We start from the raw sequence: 16,725 nt of genomic DNA on the forward strand, positions 1-16,725 counted from the left end.
ACTGCAGAAGGATAGCACGGAAAACTCAATGAAAGTACTGCTGATTTACACTGATATAAACACTGTGTATTTAAAGCATTAAGTGTAGAGGCATTAAGTTTAACCAATTCAATTAAGAAATGATCCATTGCCTAAAATTTCAGTTCCTATCTCAAATGCACCCTTCAGAAGGCACACAGTATAAAAGTAATCTCTCATTTGCTGATCAGTAACTATATTTGAAAATCTACCTCCTGTCAATAAAACCACAGCCTCAGAATATTTGAATCTTTTTTTTTCCCTGACTATCCAAAATCCTACGATTTGAAACTACTGGGAAGTGTCAGGCTTCTAAGTTACGTTTCAGCAAACTGGATGAAAACACGTGGATTACAAAAGATTTCTGCAAACATTTGAGAGAGGAGATAAAGTTCAAGACATCTTATTCTCATGAGAATTGTATGCAATTGCTAAGCAAGCTAGGAACTAAGTGACTATCAATATAGCTGCAGCAGCAAGGAGTTCACCATCAGAGATGTATCTGATGTAACCCCATGATGCTAGTGCTAATGTAGCTCTTATATATGACAAAGAAACTGGCCTACACATTATTTCTCAGGTTGTTATTTTTTTTTCCAAGTGAAAATAAATAAATACCTCTTAAAATATAGATGAGGAACTCATCGGACTTGAACTCCACGCCTTTAACCATTGTTTTGCATGTGTATGGTCCTGCAAGGAAGTTCCCTACGAAGCCCTGTTTGCTGTCATAGAAAGCATAGACAGGCTTGTCTAAACTGTTAACTAAAGTCACTTCAGCACTTGGGTCACTTGTCCGACAAGGGATAACAGTGGGATCACCTTCTTCTACTAGGATGAACTGGTCTTCTGGTAAGGAAGGAACGAAAGGCATGTCTGGGTCTGTAAGAAATAAAAGATAGGTTTACATCACCTTGTTTTTTTGAAGTCCATGTAGAGGAATTGGATGTCAATAACTATGTATAGGACTTAACTGAAATTAGTACAGTAGAAATCAGTTTTGGTGTTGCTTATATGGCTAACAGCGTTAAAGTCACAATTTCATCAAAAATACTTCAGGGTGCATCTCTTCATGCATTTCTAACATATCTAACATTGCAGTTATGAGACACAGTTAATTATGGTCACAGTGTGTGGTTTTCAGACTATGGTATTCAACCATAAAAAAGCAAACAAACACCTGGTAATTTTAGTTCTTTTAAAGTCAACAAAATACATGCCAGCTTTCCTATCCGGCCAGTCCAAAGACTAAGTTCAAAATATAATTGCATAACATATCAAACATAAAAAGCAGAGCCCTCAAATTATCTGCACTTGGCCATTCGGAATAAACAAATAATCCTCGCTAGCCTGAAGCTTCTGTGCAAAGCTTTATAATGAAATTTAATAAACAGCAATACAAATCCCTCCAACAATAGTATTTATGCTGCACTGGCAGGCTCTTTGTAGCAATAGTCCAAACACAGCCCTCTATCCCAAACACGCTGCCAAATCCATGTATTCATTTTCCTGACTTAATTTGAAACAGAGACAAGATTCACCTAGTTTAGTTGTCTCTGTGCTTTTAGTGAAACTAGGATATTGTGTGAAGTCTCAAAGTAATCTTCCCTGGCCAAAGTGGGTTGCTGCCACCCATTGCCCTCCTAATTCATTGCAGGAAAAACAATTGTAAAGACAGTTTATAGTGGAAACAGAATCATTCTCTGTAATTTGGAGAAAAGGATATGTTTCTGCATTGATGACATCTTCATGTTTGGTGAGTGGAAAAAATTACAGGGCGTCTCTGCCTTGCATATGTGGTAGGCTGAAATCTACACGCTCTTCAAAATCAAACCAAAAAAAACCCCTTCTTGGGGAAGTCTTCTGTCTCTTGCCTCTGTATCCTTTTACTAGGTGAATTACAAGCCTACTTAACAACAAAATCTTTTGGCGGTATGGATAGACCTGGTTGGAAATTGAAATGCACGTGCCAAAGCCTGAAACCTCTTCCTACTTCAAAAATGAATACAAATGTTTTAAGTTTATTGTGGGAAGCGTAGAGAAAGTCTTGGAAGAATCACTGCATTCAAATCACACATCATGAACTGCAAAAACTTAATACCACTTCAAAATAGCCTTAAAAAAGCCTCATTATGCTTTCCTGCCCTTTTACCCTTCCACAATTCTCCTTGCAGTTTCAGACATCATCTCCTCTAAAACTGAAATAAGTTTTGCAGGATTATCTACAATCCCTTCTTTTCTCCTTCATTTCCTGCTCAAACTATTTACTGCAATCATCATAGCTTGGACTCCTCCGGCCCTGCTCTTCTGCCACTCATCCTCTGAACGCCGAGGAAATACTCAGTGCTTTGCCAGGCAGCCAGCTGCAGCTCTCTGCGGTGCCTATCACAGTCACAGGAAAAGAAAATCATTTTTATTTGATGGATAGCGTGGAAATCCTACAAAGGAATTTCCAGCCAGAAGAAGGGAGTGAAAGGGCAAAGCTGGTGATAGCAAATTCTGGAAAGAAAGGATGTCATATCTTCTGGGTCCAACAGATTTTCCACCACTACAGAGAATGGTGGCACAGGGACTAGGAAGGCTGTGGTTGCCATGAAAATTACCAGGTGCTGCATGAAATGTACGGCATGAAATGCTGTATGGAAACACCATATTTTTAATCTTGCCTCAGCAAGATTGTTGGCCAACAGCAGCATTTCTTGCTTCAGCCTCACTTAAAACAGCCACCTCAAGACAGCTCTGCTGCTTTATGCTTTCTGGGCCCTGTGCACATGTGAGCTTCCCCTTATTCTCAATTTAAATTAAGTGAAGAACATGAAATGGCCTTCCCCAGCTGGTGACTGCTTCAGTGTCTGGCATGGCACTAGTTTGGCCAGCACACATCCCAGAACATCCACCAAAGTCACCTGTGAATGGACCAGTTATGCTGTATAACTCCAAATTCATCCTTCTTGAGAACCGAAGCTTCCACCAAAAACTTGAAAACCAGTATAAAGAAAGAAGGATGTTTCTATAGACTCAGAGGTGCTGGTCTCAATTTACATGTTAGGGAGCAGCTCAGAGGTCATTTCCTTCCATTCGCTGGGCAAGCTGCCCCCAGCAATACTCCTCCCGCGAACACCTACAGGGCAGCCCTCCCATCCGACCCTGAGGAGGGCCGTGGCACCCCCACTTACCAGGCACATAGATGTAGATGTCCTTCCCCTCGACTTCCCCATCCTCCACTTGCGTGTGGTTATAATAGCAAACATACATGCCCGTGTGAGCGGCTGAGGCATTTCCGACTTCAAGCACTGTCACGAAGAGGCCACTGTTGTTCTCCTCGTGTCTGATGTCTATCCTGTGGCTTCCCTCGGTCACTGGGTACTGCCAGCTCACTTCGCTGTCTCCAGAGCATTTGAGTGTGAAATTGGAATTCAGCTGTACAACCATCTCATTTCTATTGGGAACAATAGTCGGCAGAGGAAGCTGGCAAAGTGTTAGGAGCGGTCCTGGAAAAAGACACAAATAAAGAACACATGAGCACACAGCCCATCCTCAGCACAGGGATGGGAGAGGAGGCAGTGTGGGCCCAGAGCAGGCACCTTTATGGCCATTTCAGACGTGCTGACACCCCAGGAAATTTGCCCTTGTTAAAAGCCAGAGCTGTTCCCAGCTGAGGGCAAATGGCCTGCCTCCCTTTGAAATGCTAAGCAAGGAGTGTTTGTTTGCAACGTTCTGTTTGGCAAACCCAGAGGTGAAAGACAGAGGGTGAGGTTAGAGAAGGCTCCCAGTCCACACCTCGGCTTCCTGCCCAGCTGTGGGCACTGTTTTTTTTGCCCCAGCTGCTGGTTCGTGGGCACTGCAGGGCTGGGCTGGAGGGCAGCCCCGTGCAACACGGTCAGGAAGTCAGCAGTCAAACAATTTTTGAGTAAGCTCACAATCGAAAGTTAGAAACCTCTTCCCAAAGCCAACACCTGCGTTTTACATCTGGCATCTATTTCTGCAGAGGGCTGGAGCGGGGGCTTGGATCCAAGGTTTGTGCATCGGGTCTACCTCTAGCCAAAGCGTACAGAGGGTTTACGGCCAAATAAAACTGTATTTTGCTGAACTAGATGTTGTAGGTGGCACCACTCTTCAGATGCAATCTATGTTTATGTGATCAGATTTGCAAGCATAGGTAATTTGTAGGTGGGCTGGGGCAGGGCCAAGTCCCAGAAGGAAAATGAGAAGGTCCACACCCACAGCTCCTGAAGGAAAAGAAAGGGGAATTCACCGGGGAAGCGGTGTGAAAGTGAGCTCTGCACAACAAACCAGCGCTGGGAGCCCAGACGTTCTTTGAAACCAGTTTCCCACATCTGCACGTGTTATCTGAGCCTGCAGGGCCCGTTCTATATTTGGCAGCCCTGTGGCAAGCCTTGCCCTCCCCTCCCAGCGCCATGCGTCCTGCAGATGTGGGCAGCTCTGTGGTGGGGACGGGGGTGCCGGGCCCACACAGACAGCCTGGCCTGTGCCGAGATGCTCCGGAGCATGGCAGGGCCAGAGGCTGGACCTCTGCCTCCCTCCCCTTGGCCTACCAACATAAAGGGCAGAGAAATAGAAGCTGGAGGCGGCTGGTCAGCCATTTGGTGTGTGTTAGCGTGGACACAGCGAAGGGAAACTTAAACATGGGTTTACGGAGGAGCAGGGATGGCTTAGAGGAGTGAGGAATATTACCTGTGAGAAAACATCCCAGGATCAGGAACGTCCTTGGGGGAGTACCCATAGCGAGCAACAGCTGAAACAGAAAGAAGGCAACAGGGAGCCAGTTAATACCTACAACAGCCTGCAGGATCCCTCGCTGCTAAAGGCAGGCACGTCCCTGGGACCCCACTGGCACACGCAGCTCAGTGTTGTGCATGGGGCTACGTGGTACTGGTGATACGGCCAAGGCACCACAACCTCTGCTCCTCGCCCATTCTGGCCCACCCCACTCCTGAATTCTGGAAGCAGAGCCCAGAGCTGGCACTCACAGCTAACAGCCTGCATACAGCCTGCTGACTGCCACGGCATCCAGCACGGAGCCCTAAGAAACACCCTGCCCTGATGCGGGGTTGAAGCTGGTACGGGTACAATGGCTGGATGCTGTAGGCATCTGACTTTTTTGCTGCTTGCAGCTTTCTTTGGGGGGGAAAAAATGTATATTTAAAACCTACTTTTATTATAAATCTTGCAGTTGTGAGTGATATTTTTGTCTTACCATTGTACACATGTATATATATAGCTTACGGAATACAATACAAGACAATAGTGTTTATTGCTTGTTTAGCAAGAATTCCCTTGATTGAGAGACATGCTATTCAGAACACACGCCAACATCCTCTGGTGGAATAAATACCCAACAGACTGCAGGCCTGCACTGCCATCACTGAGCGGCTCTTCTCCTCGGCAGTGTGAAGAGCCATACATCGTACGTGATAATTTCAGCTTCCAAACAAATAGTCATAAAGCATCAGCTGTGAAGAGGCATCCAGGGCAACAAGCACCGCTGTAATTTCTGTGCAGTCTGATCCTATTTCTACTCAGAGACCTCAAGCAGACTGTGAGCAGCTCCTGCAACCCCTGCTTCCACTGAGATCAATGGAGACTTTTCTCGATGTTAGTAGTAACTGGATTAGGCCCAAATCCAACATACACTTAGGAAAGACTGTACGGAAGAACCCCTAAACTGAAACACAGACCAAGGGGTGAAATAAAGGATGATGTGTCAAAGCAGAGACTGCTTTTCAAAGGTCCCAGAGAACTTGAATTCAGCCTCTGCTATTCTGCTCCTCCGTTCTGAGACAGGAAAGCACATAGGTGCATTCAGTCATTAAAGCGATGCCAACGCCAGATGGGAGCAAAATGATTGCAGTATGCCAAGGGGTGTTTCTGAACCAGTCCTTCTTTCCTCCTGCAATGTGCGGTGCAGGCGGTGCTCCTTTGCATAGCAAAAAGTATCTGACACTCCGATCAAACTGAAAGGTCTCTCAGGAGCAGAATTAGAAGACTTACAAAACACCAGTCCCCCAAACACGTCGAAACAACCTCGGAAATTCAGCTGACAACATTCCAACAGAGACGAGCTGTTTTGCCCCATTCTTCCATTAGCAATAATTGCCATGTGTTTATGTGTCTGTCTCCCGTTGATAGCAGATTCTCCGATATCAAAGAGTTCCTTCATTTCAGCCCCTTTACTCAATCTTTACCACATTTATATCTTGCAATATTTTTTTTTTCTGATAAAGTAACCCACTGTAAATGTGTAAAGAATTCCCATAGTTGGCCTTATTGGTCTGATTCCTGAGCTCCAAAGCAAGATTCACAAGACAACATTACCCCACTATCTACCAATTTTCCTTCTGCCCTTTCTGTCAGAAAAGAGCAGATCTCTCTCCCCAGGTTGTAATGTTTTTCCAGGCTATTCAATGCAAGAGATGCAGTACAGTGAGAGGAAACGCAAAGCTAACTCATCTTTGGCACACAGACCTGCAGAAGCCCTGCTGAAGCAGACTTACACTGCTGTAAAGCTGTGTGAGGACTGCAGCTCTGTGATCAACCTGGTTTGAGTGCAGGTGATGGCATTTCCAGTGTGCTACTTGGAATCTACGTTCTTAGTTGGACTGCCATAGCATTCAGTAAGAGCTGAGTGCCTCAGTCTACCCTCACAGCTTAAAATACACAAGAATTGACTGAACTTGCATTTCCCAGCAGGCTATTCTTTCTGGATCCATACTTTTGATCTTGCCCCACTGAGCCGTTAATCTCAGCAAAACCCGGTGCAATATTTATTCACCATAAAAGACAGAATCGCCCACTAAGGACTCACCACCATCCATACTCAACGTCTGTTTGACCTGGATTAAATTACCTCGTGCACCAGCCTCGGGCATGTCAAAATCACACTTTAGCATAGGCACAATTAACACCTCTGTTTTGGGCAAAAGACTGTTTCCTCATTCCCACTCCAAGCAGAGATGCTTAGCATTTGTTGATTATTTACCAACGCCGCCTTTATTTTTCCTGCACTTATTTGGCTTTTTCACCTTCTTCACGGCAGGGAAACCCTCCTCGTCCTAAATTACCCACATCTCAGCCCCGAGTAAACACACCAGGTTCCATTTCTAGCATCACCACATCAAACGGAGAGTTGCTGTCATCTTGGTGAAGCCATAGATTTATGCGAGTACTGCCAGTGCCCGTGCAATGTAAGCTTGAGCCAACCTTGATTCTGTGCCTGGCTTGAACATGTTAAAAGTCTGGGATCACACAGTGAAAGCGCGATGATGCCACGAGAGGTTTGCTGTGCTCACGGGAGTGGAGGCTGATTGCCCAGGGTAAAGCAATCATCGCATCTGCCCTAATCACCGGGCTTCAGAAGGAACTGGCTGTAAAGCCGGTATCTCTGCTGTGTGCTTTAATGATAAAAAAAAAAAAAGAAAAGAAAGAAAGAAGTCAGGAAAAGAACATCAGAAGAACTTTTATCAGCAAGGAGTCAATCTTCTGAATTCTCGCCGCCAAGCGCTGGCTTTCTGCCAGGGAGGATTTCATTGACTGCCAAGCAGAGGGCAAAGTAAAATCGATATCCAGGAAGCTGATGGAAAGATGCGTTTAAAAGGTGATGATACTCCTAGGCGATTGTTCTGCATGACCTAGAGGGACAGCACGACGGTGAAGTAAAAAGACACAGCAGTATATATATATATATATATGTACTGCATATATCATACTGCAGTTTGATATACACTGCAGTAAATCAAACAAAGAGCTCATTCAGGACAGAAAGCCGTCCCGTTTACCAGGAGCCCGGAGACAACAGAACTCATTTCCTGTCCGCTACCGAATCGCTGCAGATCATCCTTTCCTCCACGCGATGGCAATGTTGATCCACGTTGACAAACCAAATCTCGCATCAAGCAGAAGGAGACGCTGGTCTCCAGCTCAGCAGCTGGAACCCAAACCAGATCTCCTACACCAACAAAGTCCTTATATCTTAATTTCATGCGAATGTGACGATTTTTCTTCTTTGGAGGGGAAAAAAGAAGTCTCTCTTGCTTTACATAAATTATACAATGGTAAGTGAGTTGCATATCTTGGCACGTCACGATGTGATTATCCTTGTTGTGAGATGGCTGGGTAATTTCAGGGGAGGTTTTGTCTGAGTAGCAATCTGTCCTTCTGGGAAATCTCTTCCAGCAGGAGCCATGGCCGGCCCAAGAAAAGAGGAGAATGTTCCCTCCCTGTGGTTGTATATGTGGTGGTATACCACTGGTTGAATGTAAATATTCAGTCGGGACCTCCTGAAACTTCTCTTGGTTTGCAGTTCCCAGGTTACACATTCAGTTCTCTGCAAGAGCAGAGAAGCCCTGCAGCGCAAACAGGAGGATCTGAAGGTTTCATTGGGCAAAGACAAAAACAATGCAAGATAATTTCTTGTTTGAAAAATCTGGCATGAATGTTCTCCTAAAAGCGAGGTCATTTCACAACCCTCTGCAAATGTTTGCCTCTAGCATAGCCTGCATGTCCCTTCTGAGCTATGTGGGAACAACCACACACCAAGCTGAGCCCCTGCTGGGCTCCTACAGCATCTTAGCACTCTGCAGGATACCTAGAGAGGGCTGGCACCCTGGGAGTCTCCTGGTGAGCCCCAGCCCTTCAGCCTAACCCATGGGGACAGAATCCACTTGGACTAGGAAATGACAGTGGAGAGCAATTCTCAACATTTGGATTTACAGAAAGGACTTTCTAGACAGTCCCAGCAGACAGACGTGACAGGCACTTCCAAGGAATGCATCTCACTGAGGTTTTCGGGCTCAGGAACTTCACAGAACCCCTCAGATCCCAGTTTAGGTGCTCAGAAGCACTGCGTGGAAAAGCCAATCAATTTTTGCCTACCACAGAAGCCGGGAAGCCTCACCATTGCAAGCTTTCCCCTTGGGCGTACATACAAAGCCTTACTGACATGCAAGAGATGAGTCAAGCAGGAGAGCAAGGCAAGAGGGAGAGACAGGACGGCTTGCTTACTTGCTTGTTTCTTTGAAATTACCAGCAATTTTTGCCAGCACCAGAAAAATGACCTCTCAGAAACTATACCTTAGTCTTTAAGATGAGGGAAGCAAATACATCCCAACGAAATTTGTAGTGTTGATACACAAGAGTGATGCCATTTTGGCCACGATGACCTAAGGATACGAGCGAGGGGAGGTTTCCATAAGGTTATCCATTCTGCCCATTTTTAGACCAATTGGTACCATTGGAAATAAGCAATGAGGTCTGAGCTGCGCAAGCCTTTTTCTATCTATATAAATGGTACTCAGATCCCAGCTTGATGCTGAGGTACCATGGAGATGTATTCGTTTAAAATATTCATTACTTTCTGCTTTCCTGAAACCCAATACCTGCAGATTCCTCTCACAGCCACATGAAGGTCTCCAATACACCAACAAATGGCAAAGATGGCCCCGGGTGCTGCACCACGAAGCTTCTGCCCGTGGTGCCTCAGAGCATTGGGACAACGGGCTCATTCTGCAGCAGGGCAGCCCGCCTGCAGGCTGGGAGAGCCGCTTTGCTTGCGGACTCCTAAATCCCACTGCTTTGTGCAGTCTCGTTTTGTTTTTTTTCCAAACCTTTTTTATCTCATGCGTCGAGGTTGGCTAAACTGCTGTTTAGCTGAGGGCTCTACAGAGCTCTTTTGTTAACTGGAAAGTGAAATAGAAGAGCCTCGCTGGATGATCTTGCTTTATAGCTGCTAGATCCCGAGTTACAAATCAGATCTCCGCAGCTGGGATTTTGATCCACCAATGAGGGAGGGACCGTTGACGCTCATCTACTTGTTTTGCTCCCGTCTCTGGCCCCATCCAGACCAGTGCTGGGCTCCACACCAGCGCAGAGAGATGCTGAGGTATCCTCCTTTTTCCGGGGTGCCGCACGGTGTCCCCACTCCCCTGAGCCGCATCAGCTGAGGGAGCTGTAGCGAAAGGAGGCAACAGCAGCGAGACGTGGAATAACCGACCTCCCACCGTCCCCCAGTGGGGACCCAGCGGGGGCCCTCAGCCAGCCAGAACGGGGTGGGTTCACACTTTCCAGCCCCCATTCTCGGGGCTTTCCCTCCCTCCGCCCGCAGGGAGCTCGAGTGGTCCCCGAGGGGGCGGGTAGCGGGGTGTCCCCGAGCTCCCTGAGCTCCCCGCTCTCTGCTGAAGCTGCTGTGGATCAAAGGCTGCGGGGACACCGAGCGGACCTTGCAAATACGGTAACTCCGGCCGCTGAGCTGTTTGTGCAGGAAACAATAGGAAAGCCTTTGCCAAGCCGGAGCATTTTTTGTTTTGTTTTGTTTTGTTTTTTAACACGAGGTAACTAGAAAAAAGCAAAGCGGGACGGGATGGTAAGGAGAGGGGCAAACGGAGTCGTGTTTTCCTGCCCCGAGGTGTGCTGCGCTCCTTCTCCGGCGCGCTCCGTCAGGAGAAGCACGGACCCCCCGCGCCCCCGGGGGACGGGCGCTGTGCCCCGGCCCGGAGAGTCACGTCCGCGGTCCCGGGACGGCTCCGCCTGTCCCCGGCCGTCCCGAAGCGGTGCTCGGGGCGTGAAGCGGCGGGCTCCAGACGCCGGAGCGTTTGCGAGAATCGCGCCGAAAATGCCGTCGAGGGGCGCTGGAAGGGGGCTGGGGCAGAGGGAACCCCCCGCGGCGGGTGCTGCTGCAGCCTCGTTGGGTCTGTCGCTGCTCGCTCCAGAAAAAGCAGTCCGAGTCCTGTTCTCTGGAACGGCTCCTGGGCTGCTGGGTATCCGTCCAAAAATGTTGAGCAACGCCGCAGCCAGCCAAAAAGCCATTTCCTACTCGCTCCCAGGACTTTTCCAGGGGACTCCAGGCTGGCATCGGCTGGCAGCTCCACAGCTCCGCGCTCCAAAAATCCAAACGGTGGCCGCAAAGACTTCGAACCCCCGGGGTGAGGGGCGGTGGGCTTCGGCCGTCCGGCGGGGCGGCGACGGTTCCGTTGCGAGAGCGGAATGGAAGCTGGAAGGGCTCCAGGTACCCGTCCTGCCCCAATTCAGCATCTTCCTTTCCGCTGAGACGTGTAAAATAGACGGGGCGCGCGGGGACGGGGATGGGGCGGTTGGGGCCGTGCGCGTCCCGTCGAGGGAATCGGGGGAATGGGCCGGGGGGGGGCGAGATGGGGAAGGGGAGATCCGAGGTGGTGAAAAACAAAGGATGGGGGAAGGGAGCGGGTGAAGGAAGCGAGGGCAGAGGTGCGGATGCGAGAAGCGGGAGAACTCTGGGCGCGCCCCCGCCTCACTTCGGGGCGCGTCCCCCCGACCCCCCGAGGCGCGCACGGCCGCTGCCCGCGGAGCCGCGGCGGCAGGAATGCGGCGCGGTGGCCCCGCCGCGTGTCCCAATGTGTTTGTCATTAACGCTGCCCGCGCCTCTCGCCCCGCCGCAGCCGCCGCCGCGCCCCGACGGCCCGCGGTCCCGGAGCCGGCAGCGCCCGCAGCTCCGCGGAAGGCACCCGGCTCAGCCGCGCTTGGACAGAGCGTCGGGGGAAAATGAAACACCGACAAATAAATACGTGGGGAGGGGGGAAAAAAAGAGAGAGAGAGAGAGAGAAAGAGAGAAGAAAAAAAATCAACCGGAGGAAGGAAAAAATAAAACCAGACAAAATAAAAGGTGGGAAAACTGCTCCTCACCTCTTACCTCCTCCTTTATAACGCGCAGATCCCGTCCCGCAGATTGTAAAATATCCAAAATATGTCCACGGCTTTTGTGACTCTCCCCGCTCAGGCGCGCTCCCTCCCGCTCGCCCTCCCTCCGGCTCCGACTGCAATGGTCTCACAACCCGCGTCCCGTAATTGATTCAATGTTATAGTCCATCCTTCCAAAACTAATCATTTGCTTTAAGTAAATAGCTGTCAGGAAATGAAGCCCCCTCCGGCCCCTTCACAATAAGAGCCGCCCCGGCTCGGCCCGCGCCCCCGGCCCCGCGGGCGGAGGCTCTTACGCAGGCAGGGGGACAGCCTCAGCCTCCAGCCTTCCCCGGCCTCGCAGGGGAGGGGGCGGCCGCCATATGGCAGAGGCGAGGGGGAGGGAGGGGGAATGTGAGCGTTTTGCACTGAGCGGGGGAAAAAAAAATCTATAAGAGAGGGAAAAAAAAAAAAAAAAAAAAAAAGAGTTACATGTAAACTCCGAGTGCTCCCCGTTTCATGAATGAGCCTTCCTCCTCGCACCCTCCGGGACGGCGGGGCGGGCCCGGTGGCACCGTGTGAGGCTGCGGCCGGTTGGTTTGAGCTGGAAACGAATTGGCGGCTTCCTCGTGTCCTTTGTACGCGGCGGAGCGGGGGTTCGGGACGGAGCGGGCGGACGGTGCGAGGCACGGGAGCAGGAGGCACTGAGACACGGGGGGCGAGACGGAGCCCTCGTGGGTATGAGTGGGAGCCACGACGAGAGGTAACCGCCGCCGGGAGCCGGCCGTCCCGAGCCCTGATATTCCGACGGGACCGGGACAGCTCTTCTCCTCTCCGTCTTTGGTTCGCTCCTCGCCTACAGAGCCCGTCCCGTCTGAGGCCGCTCGGGGAGAGCTTTGATCCCCGCCGGGTCCGGCCGAGCCCCTCTCTGCGGGCGATAAGCGGGAGCCGCTCCTCCCGCGGGCACCGAGCGCGGCGATGCGGCGGCTGCGGGCAGAGGGCAGTGCTGCCCCGAGCACGGCTCGCCCCGGCCTCCCCGGGGACGGAGGGCATCGGAGCTGAGCCCCGGGGCTTCGCCCGCCTCTTGCTCTCCGTCTGACGCTTCTTTATCTTTTTTTTTTTTTCCCGTTTAACGTTAAACAAAATTCGATCCTCAATTTGCAGCGACGGGATGCGGAGGGTTTTCTCCGTCCTATCCTAAGGCTCAGCCTCCGAAGCGAAGGTGCCCCGAATGTAACGAGAGCAAAACCGAGGCCGCCATCCCCGACGTGTGCGCCGAGGCCGGGGCCGAGCCCCCCGGTGCGGCTCAAGGGGTGCCGGCCTCGGGCACGCTGCGCTCCGGGGCTTCCCCTGCTTGGGGGAGCTCACGTCCCCGCTATTGCTTCCACATGTTTCTGCAGGAAACCATCGGAGTCGGATCTGCGAGCGGCTTCTGCTCGGAATGCTAACAGGATACCGGAATGCTTGTGAATAAACAACGCTGCGAGTGAATCAAAAGCATAGGGGGAAAATAAGGAGAAAAACAAACCGGTACACCCGGAGATTCTCTGCCTGGGGGCGAACACACGCAGCAGCCCGACCCTGGAATTTGAGGAGGAAAAGTCCCATCCGTGGAGCCCCGAGGGCTTCGAGCACCGGCGGGGATGCGGCCGTGGGCAGCGCCCGGGAGCCCCGCGGAGACCCCGCGGCCGTACGGGTGGGGCGATCCCCGATGGAGCATCGCCGGGATCGGATGCGATGCGAAGGGCGCTCTCGGTAAAGGAAAGAGCAAAAGGAAGGGAAGAAGGCGCCTTCTGGTTGCAATTACCTGCCTCATTTGAATAATACCTTTGTCGTGATCATTATCGAGCATTCGTTAACGGTTTCCATGTGGGATCTCACGAGAGCGAGAAAAAAAAAAAAGAAAGAAAGAAAGAAAAAACAGAGAGAAAAAGAAAAAATGGAAGTTGGGTCTGGCAAAGCGGCCCGCCAGGCCGGGCCGGAGTCGGCCGTGCTCCTTCCCCCGACGGGGCTCCCCCACGTCCACCACTGCAGCGGAAAGGGGTGGTCGGGACCCTCCGCCGCCCGCCTCGGTCCCGTCCGTCTGGCGGCGGTGCCTACGGGTTGGTCCCGCGCAGGAGGGCTAGGAGGGCTATGGCATTATTTAACACAGACCCCCGGGGAAGGCTCCCGAGCGCTGCCTCCCGCCCCGTGAGGCGCAGGGGGGTCCCGTCCAGGAGGCGCGGGGTTACCGAGAGGACAGGCTGGGGGCGGGGGGATTCTCAGCACGGCAGCCCCCTCTGCTCTCCCCTCCTCCCCCGACGTGCTGCCGCATCAGGCAGCCCGGAGCGCGTGTTTATGTGGCAACAGATGGGAGCCGCACGCTCCGAACAGCACCGCGGCGCCCGCGCTGGGGCCGCTCCCTCTGTCTGCCCGGCACCCAGGGGCTCTCTCCGGCCTCGCAGCGCCGATGGGCCCCGACGGGGCGGCCCGCTCCACCCCCGCCCGTTTCCCGAACAGAACTTTCACCAAAGCGAGAACCCCAGTACTGTGCAGGGCAGCTCCAACCTGGAGCAGAGAGCCGTCGAACCTCCAGAGAGGGAGGAAGCCGGGCGGCCTCTCCTCTCTTGTCACTACCAATCTGTGCTCACGTCTATCACGGAGGGAGGAGAACGCAGCCTCCAGGGCCGCCTGGGACAAACGGGAGCAAGGCGCAGGGATGCTCCGGCCCCACCGGGGATGCTCGATCCACAGGAGTTTATCGGGAGGTTATTTTTTCACTCTTTCCACGGCTCCCCCATTCTGTTGGTTCGAGCATCGTCTGGATCTGCGGAACAGAGATCCGGTATCTCCAGGCGGACAGGAGCCGGAGAAAAGAAGCTAAAGGCAGCTCCCCGGCCCCAACCTCCCCTCCCCACCTTTATTTTGATTCACTCCATGGTGTTTAAGGTAGTTCCCTGCGCCCACTGTGCTCCCACTAAGGCCGCTGCTGCCGCGACGTCGAGTTGTTTTGCTTTCAGTGTTACATTTGGCTCTTGACATTCGAAGTTGCCAAAACAGCCGGGGAAGGCTTTATTCATTGTGGTGGAAAAAGAGAAAAAAAAAAAAAAGAAAAAAAAAAAAGAAAGAAAGAGAAAAGAAACAGGCTTTGTTTTTCCTTCTGCTCCCGCCCTGGCGTTCAGGCTGGGGCAGAATAAACAGGCTGCTCCGCTCCCAGCCCGGCTCAGGGTGAAGCAATGCGGCGGAGGGGTGCAGCAGGACGCTAGGGGGCACCGCAGCCCGCGAGAGGAGCGGCCCGGCCCGGCCGGGAGAGCGGGCACCGGCGGAGCGCCCTCGGGCAGCCCCCCGCCCCCCGCATTAGGGAGGGGGCAGCGCTGGGTGCGCGCCTGTGCCTCGCAGCTGGGTGTGATTATCTCCTCTCTTAAATAGCACCCGCTTAGGCGAGGTTCAGAGGGGGTGGTGTTTGTTTGGTGTGCGCTTGGGTTTGCTGGGCTTAGTTATGGGATCGGGGGGTTCGGAGAGCAGCGCGAGGGCTGCATCCCTGCGGGCCCGGCCCTGTGCAGCTCCCGGGCTGTTGGGTATGCGGCGAGCAAAGCTACGAGAGCAGTCTCTGCCCCGCCGCAAATGAGATGTTTTCCCTCTGAAACCAAGGGACCTTCTCTGCTGATTCAGCCCAGGTTTGGTTTCGATCTGTAGGTCCCCAGACCGTTATTTTTGCCTTTGTTCTTTGGAACCGTAGCAATTAAATGTTTGCAGTAGGACGCAGGCACAGCCGAGCCATGCTGCTCTGTTCCTGTGGCCGGTTCCTATTGGTGTGGGCTTTACACCTCCGGGCTGCTGTGCTCGGGACCCTCAGGTCTGCCCAGGGGAGCTGCCTGCTGCAGGGCTGCCCGAGGCACCACTGCCCTTATGCTGAGCACAGCCAGCCTGGGTTTGGGCCCTTGGACGTGCCTGGGCTGCCCGTGTCTACCACACATCTCTCGCGTGGGTGAGGAAGGACCGAGGCGATTGAGCACCATCGGGTGCCCGGCTCTGGAGGGCACCATTCCATGGTAACTCTTCCTCTGGTACACATCTCTTTGGAACAGTCTGCTGTAGAACAACTGAAGCTAAAGCCACAGTTTCTGAGTAGCAAGTGACTTTCAGAAAGGATCTTTCTCTTCCCCAGATGTTTTCTGCTCTCAAATACTACAGCAAACAAAGCACTGTCCTTCCTTTCATGTGACGTGGAGAGATTCTGAGTGTGTGTCTCACCCCTCCTGTGGGTGAAGAGGAGGGAAAGCCTTCAGTGCCTCCTAAAAGCCTGAAAACTGGGGTTCCTATGCTACAAGTTTCGCCCAGTGCTCTTCAAAAGTAGTTCAGCTATTTGGAATTGGAATAATAAACATCTGTGCTGACACACGCAGCAAAGGCTCCGGACTGGGAAATGAATTGAGCTGCTCCTTTGCTGCAGCACTGAGGCTGTGCTGGAGGTGCGTCAGCAGGAGCTGCCATTCTTGCAGCGCTGCGCTTTTCCTGCTCTCAGAAGTGACACTGAGGTTATCCTTATAACCCTGATCTGAGACGGAGGAAATCAAGAATTTGTAGCTAGAGCAGTTCCAGGAGGTGGCCAGAGGCTTCCTTTAGGTAGGAGGGACTGACGCGCTGAAAAGTAGAGGAAAATCCTTTCTCCCTTTACTTCGATAAATGAGTAATGAGGCTTTTCCTTTTGTCTGAGGTCAACAGGTTTTAGCCTGTCCCTCATCTCGTTCTCCAGGGAGTACTTGCTGCTCCAGTTACGTGTTTATTTGCCTGTCCATTGTCGAGAGTCCTTTAGGGCGCTTAGTTGTTTGCACTTCACTTGAGTGGGGTGGTTGCAGAGGGAGAAATGAGAAAGTGAGAGAAGGAGAAGGCAGGCACGGCCCCGCTGCTCCCAGCTACAGATGGGAAGCAATGGCTCAGGGGAGATTCAAGAATGAGGCAATGGGAGCATCTAGGTAGGCTTTGGCCCTCAAACTGGTGGCTGTTCTGGTCATACATTTCTGGTTTTAGACTCAAATATCTTTTGGAAACAAACAAGAA

General features: G+C 51.8%; 1 protein-coding gene and 1 non-coding gene across 3 annotated transcripts in view; one reads left to right on the forward strand and one right to left on the reverse strand.

Moving 5' to 3' along the window:
- PDGFRA (platelet-derived growth factor receptor, alpha polypeptide) overlaps positions 1-11,873 on the reverse strand; it is a 34,555-nt gene extending 22,682 nt beyond the window's left edge. The window contains exons 1-4 of one of the 2 annotated variants that reach the window (NM_204749.3): positions 11,699-11,873; positions 4,714-4,774; positions 3,195-3,509; positions 637-900 (exon numbers count right to left, since the gene is read on the reverse strand). In NM_204749.3, the coding sequence (NP_990080.3) occupies positions 637-900; positions 3,195-3,509; positions 4,714-4,762 (628 nt within the window). In that variant the 5' untranslated portion in view covers positions 4,763-4,774; positions 11,699-11,873. Of the gene's footprint in view, positions 1-636; positions 901-3,194; positions 3,510-4,713; positions 4,775-11,691 lie in introns of both variants that reach the window. The other variant, XM_015285414.4, reaches the window with a different exon arrangement.
- A 413-nt stretch (positions 11,874-12,286) lies between these two features.
- Positions 12,287-13,850, forward strand: LOC100857440. The gene is made up of 2 exons (XR_005859894.2): positions 12,287-12,448; positions 13,086-13,850. It is a non-coding gene; the product is annotated as an arginine/serine-rich protein 45-like (transcript).
- Positions 13,851-16,725: the final 2,875 nt, after the last annotated feature.

The sequence above is a fragment of the Gallus gallus genome, chromosome 4 (genome assembly GCF_016699485.2).
Source record: "Gallus gallus isolate bGalGal1 chromosome 4, bGalGal1.mat.broiler.GRCg7b, whole genome shotgun sequence".
In the NCBI taxonomy this organism is placed as follows: Eukaryota; Metazoa; Chordata; class Aves; order Galliformes; family Phasianidae; genus Gallus; species Gallus gallus.